The 10,143-nt window shown below is 43.8% G+C and overlaps 1 protein-coding gene and 1 non-coding gene across 2 annotated transcripts; one reads left to right on the top strand and one right to left on the bottom strand.

The window, feature by feature from the left end:
- Nucleotides 1–3,279: 3,279 nt before the first annotated feature.
- On the bottom strand, nt 3,280–3,352 carry trnav-aac (transfer RNA valine (anticodon AAC)). Its single transcript has one exon. It is a non-coding gene; the product is annotated as a tRNA-Val (tRNA).
- Nucleotides 3,353–3,574: 222 nt separating this feature from the next.
- znf346 (zinc finger protein 346) lies at nt 3,575–8,968 on the top strand. The gene is made up of 7 exons (XM_030100989.1): nt 3,575–3,634; nt 5,490–5,593; nt 6,460–6,555; nt 6,790–6,937; nt 7,016–7,258; nt 7,347–7,446; nt 8,128–8,968. Exons 1-7 carry the CDS (start codon nt 3,577–3,579, stop codon nt 8,306–8,308), a joined length of 930 nt encoding a protein of 309 aa, XP_029956849.1. The 5' UTR covers nt 3,575–3,576; the 3' UTR covers nt 8,309–8,968.
- The last annotated feature ends 1,175 nt before the right edge of the window (nt 8,969–10,143 follow it).

The following is a 10,143-nucleotide window of genomic DNA, read 5'->3' as shown; positions in this document are numbered from 1 at the left end:
CGAGAGGTCCGAAAACTCTACAAATGTGGCTCCAAACAGGAGCTATTAGGAAAAGAAGTACAGAACAGGAGGAGAATACAACCAGCAGCCCTGCTGAAATTGAAGTTGACGACACTGAAGCGAACACGAGGCTATCAGGTGGCTAAGTGCTAGAGTTGCCAACCGTTCCTTGAAAAACGGAATCGTTCCGTATTTGGATGTAAAAGTGTGCGTTCCGTATTGAGCTGAAAAGGAACGCACTTTGTTCCGTATTTTTGTGAGAGTCAAAACGTGAGCAATGGAACTTGCGCTTTTTTTTGAAAACTTACGTAAATTGTTCACCGGCTCTCTGACGTTCTGTGACCAATGAGCTGACAGAGATGGCTCGACAACACAGAATCACTCTTGTCTCATTGGTCAAAAAAGGCCGTTCCTAGCAGGCTATGGCAGCTCATTGGCCAGTAGTCAGTTTGGTCACAGAGCGCATGGGAAGAAGTAAATCAAAACATTACAGCAGTGCGCAGCATGGCTTCCAGAGACACGTAAGTTTGTGCCGTTTCCATATCAGATATATCATGTTTAGTTCATTGATGTGTGTCTGCTGCTGCAGACTGTGGAGTGTTTTCAGTTTAGAAACGGAACCTTGTTGGTTTTTCTGTTCAGAAGGTTTTTCAGTTTTGATTTTCCACTTTTTTAGTTGAAAATTAAAAAAAAAAACATGTTAAAATCCAGAAGAGACAGCAGCTGTTTGTTATTTTGCACATTTAGCAATAAATATAGAATAGAATAGGAATAGAAGACTTTATTAATCTCACAGTGGAGAAATTTACAGGTGTATAGTCTTATAGAACACACAGCGGGGTGCAAAAGTAATGCATGGTGCAATAATTAACAAGTTATAGTGCAAATCATACTAGGATGGACAATAGAAGCTAAAGACAATGAAGATTTAACTGTATGTACAACCTGAATCTTAAAAATGTAACAGGATACATATATATATATATATATATATATATATATATATATATATATATATATATATATATATATATATATAATATACAATATATACAATACAATATGCAATATGTGATGCAGTATGATATAATACGTACAATATGTTTTAGCAGAGTGAATGGATGATAAAGCGTTGTTGAATTTCTGAAAGGGCGGGTGCAGGATATTATAATGTCCAGGATTAGGTTATATTCTGCACAGTAGAACTGTACAGTCTGACAGCGGTGGGGATGAGAGACCTGTGGTAGCTCCTTCCTGCTCTGAGGGTCTCAGTCTCCTCTGAAGGAGCTGCTGAGCTGCTCTACCGTCCGCTGCAGTGGCTGAGAGCTGCTGTCCATGATGATGATACTTGAATGATAACTGTCTCACTGTAGGTCTCAAATACAAACAGATCAAGCTGATCATGAGTTATTGTAGGTGTGATGCAGTAGCCTAATGTGTTTTTATAGTCTGTAATAGGTATAACTGTGGTAAAATGCTGTTATATATGCGTTTTTCACCCCCCAAAAACCTTGTTTTTTTCAGCTGCCCGCGAGAGGCGTTCCTTATTTCAATCTCTGGGAGTTGGCAACCCTACTAAGTACGCAGCGTAGCCGAAGCGTCACCGGCATCTGCTAGCGTTAGCAACAAACAACTCTGCATGAGTGCGCACGAGAGAGAGAGAGAGAGAGAGAGAGAGAGAGAGAGAGAGAGAGAGAGAGAGAGAGAGAGAGAGAGAGTGAGTGAGAGTGAGAGTGAGGATGTAAGTGAGAGGGAGAGTTGCCCCTTTGAGTGTGACAGTTCTGGTGTTATGCCTTTGCTAACTGTGGCTGACAGAATTAAACAATAACAAAAAGACCAAGACTATTAGAAATATACCTGCTTCCTGTGGGTGTTTTTTTTTTGTTTTGTTTTGTTTTGTTTTTTACTTTGGTCATAATGGTGGTACTTGGAAAGCCTAATTTTTTCTGAGGTGGTACTCGGTTTAAAAAGTTTGAGAAACACTGTTTTAGAGAATTTTTCTCTGATTTCTGTGAAGGTTTTAAAATAATTTGTACCACCTTGTAACCTAAAAAGAGGTGAGCTAGTCATTTGAAACTCTCCAATATCATTAGTCTTAAACAAAAATAAATTTAATGATGGTAGTTTATGATTTGAGCATTCTCAGGGGGGATACAGATGTTTGCAGGCTAAATATGGTCTCTTAATAGAGCCAGCAATGTACATAATGTGTGCAAATGTTTCAATGGATGTGAAATTAAAACATACCTTTCAAACATATTCTAAGGAATTTATAATGACTGGCCGCAACAGGAATCGAACCCACAGCAGACCTGGTCAAGCTCTGCAGGACCAAAGTCCTTAACTTTCTCCATTCATTTTCAATGGTAGTGTCTTACAGTACGGATGCAATACTCTTTTTGACCACCAGTGTAAACATGGGGGCGCTGTTTCTCTCCTCGAGACGTGTTAAAGATGAACTTATAAGTTAATTTGTGCCAAACTGACACCTTCACAAAGCTTTAACTGTGTGTTGTATTTGAATGTACAAATGAATCACGTAAATTTACTGCATGCTCAGCAGTCCCAACCTCTGGAGAGAACAAGTCCAGCTGCAGACAGTCTGAGTGTGTACACAGCTGTCTAAATATGAGATATTTTAGCCAGCATTTCGTGCGTATTACCTAAATAATGTTTTTCTTTTATTAATAATCTGTAGTGGTGGCGGATGATGAGGAACTTGAACAGATATTGAAGCTGTCTTCTTTCACATATATAGGTAATTTGGGAGGCTGAGGTCCAGTGGCATCTCTTATGAGTTCTGTTAAACATCTAACAGTTCAGTGTGTTTGTTTGACCTTGTTCTGGCTTGTTTTGATGTATGCGTTCTCTTGATCTTCTGGTGTACTAAGCCTGAGCTCATAGCTCTGAGCATATAGACACAGCCTCAGTGCTTCCCTCTGCTAAACATTTCCAGCTCTGTCAATTTATTTTTATTTGGAAGCCCAAAAATAAAATATTGGAGAGACTGCAAAATAAGTACACCATACCGTGCCTGCTCAAATCCACAGGTAGACTGAGTGGTCTGCTGGAACTACCAGAGACTGGTGGACCTAAACCAGCCAGATGTGGAGCTTCCAGCTGTTTTCCAGCCTCTGCTTACAGCAGATCTGAACTCCTCCTCTAAGTGGAAAAGAAAAGATTACTGATTAAGTATTGGGAGACACTTGTTTTTATGTTCGGGACTGTGTTCACATCATATTTAAATGAAAAAAAATATTCACAAAAAATTGAAAACGATGTTTCCGCCCGGTTTCGAACCGGGGACCTTTCGCGTGTTAGGCGAACGTGATAACCACTACACTACGGAAACTGATGGTACTGTTTAGGAAAGATGTCGGTAATAGACTATATAATATGGAAAGGTTCTGAGATCGCTTTTGGAGCTGCAATTATTCCGTTACAGCACTAAAGCAAAAACAGCAACACTGGAGTCTTCCTGCTACTCAGCTCCGCTTCTCTATTCGTGTCATCCTCCCTCTGTCCCTCTATCTGTTGCGCATGCGCACAAACCGCTCATCTGAACGTGTGTAAACTATGGCCGTCGCGATGCAGGCGGAGGATTTTCCCTGCTTGCCTTCGGGGCCGGCGGAGAGTATGACCAGCTTTATTTCTCTCACTTTCTGCATGCCTGTTTCCCTGTGCAGCACCGTGGCAGCCTGCTCCCTGACCGATACGAGGGAGCGCTCACTCTGGACGTGCCGGTGCTGCTGCTCGCCTGCTCCGAGCTAGCGCCAGCCGGCAGTTCAGAATGAGCTAGGCTAGCTGAGCTAAGCTAACAGTAGCCGTATCAGTTCCAAGGTCGATGAGAGCACGTCTGCATCCCGCGTCGCCTCACTCTGATCGTGGATGATTTGCTCCGCCTGTGAAAAAGTGGCTCCCTAGAAAGGCATTGTCAGATGAAACGCGTCTTCCAGCTGAAATGCGGGCGGCATCGGGGGTTTGTTTGTTTAGCTACACGAGCAACATGCGTTCCTTTTGAACTTCTGAATGAAGAGCAGCGCTGCCAGATGTGAAACAAGCCTGTTTCTGGCTGTGTGAGGATCCGATGCTCTGCAGTGTGCAGCACTTCTGCAGCTCGGTGATGCTGTCAGCTGGATTTGAGGTGAAATAGTGCTGAAAATAGCTTGCAGCATGTTTCATTAAGTCAGTCTCAAACCAAAACAACAGAGCGAGCATGACGGGAGGCATGAAAACCTGATTATCTGCAGCGATCCTTGCAGCGCTGCCGCTGTCTGCATGGCTGCAGGTTGCCAATAGTTTTTTTTAAGCATCTCAGGGAGATTATAGCTATTTCCGAATATCTATACAGAACGACCCAAGAGATGCTTGCACTCACATCCAGTGTGTTTGATTAGTCAGGTCGAATGTTTGATATTTATGTAGTGTTGCACAGTGTTGGGTTTTACAGATTCATGATATGTTGAACTAACTATTCAGTTGTCATACACATCCGAAAACATGTTTCCCATGTATAACAATTATTTCTGCAGCTTTTAACTGGTATTTTGGTGAGTTTTCTGACAGTGAAGTTGCCATGTAGTGATTAACATGCAAAAAAATCAAATTATGTCAATTGCAGTAATCTGTTATGGAAGTGTTTGTGCTGATGAAGCACTAAAGTGGACCGCTGCCCCCCCAAATTACCCCAAACCTGGACAACTTGCCACTTTGTGATGTCCAGTCCTGTCATTCGGTGTACATGTGTGATTCAGGTGTTATTCAGGTTGAGATGGATCGCTGAATAAAGTTTCCCTGCAGACGCTGTGGTCTCCTGGCGAGACAGTTCCCCTGTCTGGCTTCTTGGCTGCTGTCCTGCAGACTGCAGCTCCTCCCGGCTGTGATCGAACAGCCTCCTCTATGCTCCTGTCGGGGTTGACAGTGGCGATCCGTCCGTCCAGCCTCCCTCTGACCTTCACTACTGACCTCTGGCTTTATTACTGACCTCTGACCTTCATTACTGACCCCGTCGTCCTTCACCTGCGAGAGCTGCTTCACTCAGGGGTGTCTACCTGAGGCCTTCCATCTTCCTGACACGTTTCAGGATCTCTTTGAGCTCTGCTGTTTTTTTATTCGGTCCGTCTTTGTCACCTGAACACTGCTGTCTTTGATTTCGCGGCGCCGTGTCTCGGTTTGCGTCATCGCTGCAGGTAGATTGACTTTTCAGATCTTTTCAGATGAAATAACCTTGAGCACTTTGGATTGTTTGGTTTCACGGATGTTTGATCGGCAGTGTGGAATTTACCGATGATGGATTCTCTGTAAAGGAAGCAACACAGAGGTTTGCAGGATGCTGCTGCTCTCGTATTCTTGGTAAATGTAAAGAAAAGTCAGACCGTAGCTTTTTTCTCCCCTGTTGTGTTATAATTATATTTTCCCAGAAGATGTAACCTAATTTTAAACCCCCCTCCCTCCCTCTTTCTGTCTCTCTCTCTCTCTCCTCTCTGCAGTAAATAAGATGATAAAGGAGCACGGTGACCTGTTTTCTGACTCCCAGTGTAAAGTCTGCAGCGCTGTCCTAAATTCTGAATCTCAGAAGTTGACTCATTATCAGGTCAGTGAGAGAATTTTAACTTCCACTTGATGTTGAATCACCGAGGAAAACTCTCCTGTTTTTTTCCACCACATTTTCCAGTTTGTGTTGGACTGTTAACGGCCTTCATCAGGGTTGGGATTTCATCTTTTGCTGCAGTTATTTCAGGAGGTGTTTAAAGCGTAACGTGACAGAATCAAATCAATTTAACTTTCAGGGATGAAATGAGCACACGCTGAAGGACACGTTTTACTGTGTTGTTTAACCAGAAGTCAGATGATTCTGTGGCACATTTTTATATTAAACTGGTTTTTTTTTTCTTTGTGTTGTACAGATTTAGATCTTGACAAACATGACCTGGAAAGACGAAGGAAAAATAAATAATAAATCTGGATTTCAAAACTACTTAGAAGAGTAAAAGGCTGAATGCTGTTTGAAGCGTTTGTGATTCCAAAATAGCTTTCTTCCCTTTACTTTCCCAGATCAGTTAAAAACAAAGGTAAAATGTCACAAAGCAGAGGAGCTCAGCGTGACGTCTGAATTATTTATTTAAATGAAACAGCAAGGGGCAGGACGATGCTTATTTATAGTGATATAATACATTATAAACCATCACATCTTTGTAATTGAGCGACTGTGACCATGTCAAATGTCATATTTATTAAATTATTTAGTGATTACACATAAATAATTCAGTGGTATCCACACATGAAAGGTTGCAGGTGTCGTAAAAACGTCCCTCCTGTTCATGATAATCTACTGATCACTTCCAACACATATTTAAAAAACAATGCAGCAGAAATCAAAAAAAGCAAGGCCAGCCTTATTGAGCAAGTAGCAGGTGCTGGTTTTCCACGTTTGTGATGAAGATTTTTATCTTTTTCCAGAGTAAGAAACATGCCAACAAGGTGCGACGGTACCTTTCCATCCAGAGCGACAAGGAGCCGGCGTTCAAGAAGTTAAAGACGCTCAGTCCTGATGGCGTGAGTTAAAAAAAAACAACTAATCTACGGCCGTTAATGAACCTCTGCAACGTGAAGAAACTTTACTATCTGTGTGAAAATCAGAAAATAAACAGTGATATTGTGGAAGAACGTCATTTTAAGCGCTTGGATCTTGGTTTGATTGTTATTACTGTGTAATAGTCGCATAACAGCGTTTGAGCAGCTGGAATCCTGCCGTCGTCACGGTGATGACGGACTGTCTTCTGTCCCCAGGCCTGCAACAACGGCAACACGGACCGGTCCAAGGTCTGCCACCTGTGCAGCATGACCTTCTCCTCCCCGGTGATCGCCGAGTCCCACTATCAGAGCAAAGGTCACGCCAAGAACCTGCGGCTGAAGACGGTGGGGCCGCCGACCCCAGGTGAGCGTCGGGGCGGCGGCGGCTCTCCAACTGGCCACGCTGCAGGTTTTCACTCTGTTTCTTGTGAATCCTCCCCAGCGGCCCCCTCGCACACACCAGCAGCTCCCCCGCCGAAGAAGAAACCGGCGGAGGAGCCGAGCGTCGTGCAGGCGACGGGCGGCGGCGGCGGCGGCGACAGCAACCCGGACCGCTTCTGCTCCATCTGCCAGGCCTCCTTCAACAACCCGCTCATGGCCCAGCAGCACTACGTGGGCAAGAAGCACAGGAAGCAGATGACCAAGCTGAAGCTGATGGAGACGTACGGCCCGTCCACCACGCCAGGTCCGCCCGCCGCCGCCGCCGCCGCCGCCATGCTTCCACCCAGAATCCCTTCTGACGCCAGACTCTTTCCTTCCTCTCCCGTAAACAGCTTCCACCGTCAACGGCTATCCGTGCGCCGTCTGCAACATCGAGCTCAACTCCGTGGCGCAGTACCAGTCTCATATCAGCGGCGCCAAGCATAAGAACCAGTAAGTCCTTCAGGTGGGACCCGGAGGAGGCGGGCTCAGGGAGAACATGCAGCTCACACAGCTGGAATGAACACGGCCGTGTGAGCCATGGATCAAGTTCTATTTAGGTTGAAAACATATGAAACCAGATTCAAGTACGTGTGTGTGTGGGTACGTGCACGTTCACACACACTCAGCCAACAGGTGGATGAAATCAGTCGGTGTCCAGGTTAAGTCAGAAAACTTTGTGGGGAAAAAAGTGATTTTAACTTGAAAATAGGTTAATATTAAGACCAGATGGGATAAAACAACAAAGAAAGTCAATTATTACATGTTTTAAAGCACCATTAAAAGTTTCTTCCACTTTTAAAGATGAAATAAACTTTCGCAGATTAACCTCATAATTAGACTAACTTCTCATTTTTATCTTTATTTTTAGAATTGTATATTTTATTTCTCCATACAATGATGAAAATAAGTATTTTTCTATTGGAGTGACTGGATTTATTTAGATCTTATAGCTGTAAAATTGTAAAAAAAAAAAAAAAAACTGGTGCAATCAGTGAGAATTTTGTCACTTTTCCAGAATATCTTTAAATTTGTCAGAATTTTGCTGAATTACTGATTTTATTTAAAAGTTTGTGTCTGGCTGTGACAGGATGGGAGTATTTAATCCAGTATTGCGTCGCTCTTCCTCCCCAGGGTGAAGAAGTCCGGCCTCGGCGCCGCGGAGAAGCAGCATCCGGCAGAGCAGCCGGACGCCGCCGCCGCCACCGCCGCCGCCGAGCCGTTCGCCCCCACGGAGGAGCCGTACGACGGCGGCGAGGAGGAGCCGTACGCCGCCGAGGACGCCCAGTACTCAGAGGAGTACCAGTACACCTGAGGCCGGGCCGCGGCGGGACTCAGACAGCAGCCAGCCCCCCTTTAAGTCCTGGATCCAGCTGGGAGATCCGGGAAGCTCCCGGAGAGGCTTTTCTCCTCAAACTGTGACCGAGAGCCTGGAAACGCCTCCTCGCGCCCCCCCCCGTCATCTCCCACGTCCGAGTGTCACAAATACGCAAACAAAACAAAAAAAAAACAACCCTGAAGAGATCTGTAGTTGATCCTGTCTGATCCCAGGTGGACAGAAACCCAAAGCCGATGTTTTTGTTTGTTGGAGCAGAATCGGGACGTTTCGCTCCGCCGTGTCGTTTCAGAGCCAAATGTACGCAGCAAACGGGAAAGAGACACTATTTTCTACTTCTGGTCCTTCTGCAGCTCAACTGAATGTAGTAGCCCCCTCATTTCTCTGCCTCCTGCAGTGTTTCTTTTTTTTCTTTCCCTCATTCCAGAAGTCAGATCCGTTCTCGGTGAATTTTATGGTACAGTTTTACTTGTATCGTCGTTTTAATGCGTGCGATCATGTTTTTTTTTTTTTCTCTCCTTTAACAGATTCCCGATCTCTCCGTATTGTTTCCCCCCCTGAAAGTTTTATCTATTTAAATGCTATTTTTATTAGTGATATTTAAAAAAAAAAAAGAAAAAAAAGCAACCTCATGGTGCAGTCCGTCAAACGAAATGAGGTTTTCTGTGCGGCCCGGCCGACTGACGGGAGTCACGGCCGCGCCGGGAGAGTGTTTGAGGTACTGAAAGTACCAAAGAAGTGGGACTTTTGTACACTATAAAGACTGATCTGATCCCAGCTCGGTGCAGCAGACAGCGTCACACTGTAACACCTTCCTCTATTTATTCATTTCCCAGGGACTCTTGAGCAGAGGAGCCCGTTCTCGTCCCTGGAAGACCAGAGAGATGTCAAACTAGCGAGTGATGTCAAAACCAGAGTAACTTTTTTTAGTTTTCCCGCTCGGGTGAATATTTTTGTTATTGAATGTCTTCAACTTTCTGCTTTTAAAGAAAAAAACTTTATTTGGTGTAATTTATACGAAGAGGGCTCATGCATACTGTATAGTAGTACATTATGTGGAAAACGAACTGAACAAATGGCCTTTTATTGGTTTTGGTCCTCAGTTTCTGTGTGTCAAGTGTTCTGTGATTTCCTTTGGAGACTTTTGGGTTGTGTATCGTCGAGGAAAATAATGCTGCAAATATGTGCATAAAGTAGAGAAATGTTTTAAGACAGTTTGGGTTTTTTAATTTTTCTTGGTCATGGTGAAGAAGCGGTTCGCACTCTCACCTCACACTGAGCGGTTCCCCGGATCAAGTCCAGGCTGAACTAAAGACACACACATTCTCTCTGGACTTTAGTTTTTATTAAATCTCTATTTCTTCCTCCTTTGGGGAAATTAATCAACCCACTATTGGCTCAAACTGAAAAAAAAAAAAAAATAAGGATTTAAATTTATTTTCTTACTCCAACTTATGTAAAATAAACACAACATCTGAACATTTGAATTATAAAGAAAAATTTGTTTAATCTGAGATTGAGACACAGTTTTGGAGATTTTTATCCTCATGAGTGGAACAGAGTGAATTTATCTGACACTTCAAATGAAAACCCAGAGATTATAAAACCTCCGGAGGTCAAAATAGTTTTTCAGAAATCATTCCTGTTCAGATATGGAAGTTTTTTCATTCCTTCCTCTCCTGCAGGGGAGTCTGGATGAAAGCAGATGTTTGGTCCAAACATCTGCACTGACCCTCAGTCCTGGAGAGTGTAATGTCGGGTTTCGTCCACATGGTGGCAGACTCGCTCTGAGAGAGATTTAAATTCAGAGATCT

This window comes from Salarias fasciatus, chromosome 10 (genome assembly GCF_902148845.1).
Source record: "Salarias fasciatus chromosome 10, fSalaFa1.1, whole genome shotgun sequence".
Taxonomy (NCBI): domain Eukaryota; kingdom Metazoa; phylum Chordata; class Actinopteri; order Blenniiformes; family Blenniidae; genus Salarias; species Salarias fasciatus.
The sequence above is the reverse complement of the archived record's forward strand: the minus strand, read 5'-3'. Positions and strand labels throughout refer to the sequence as shown.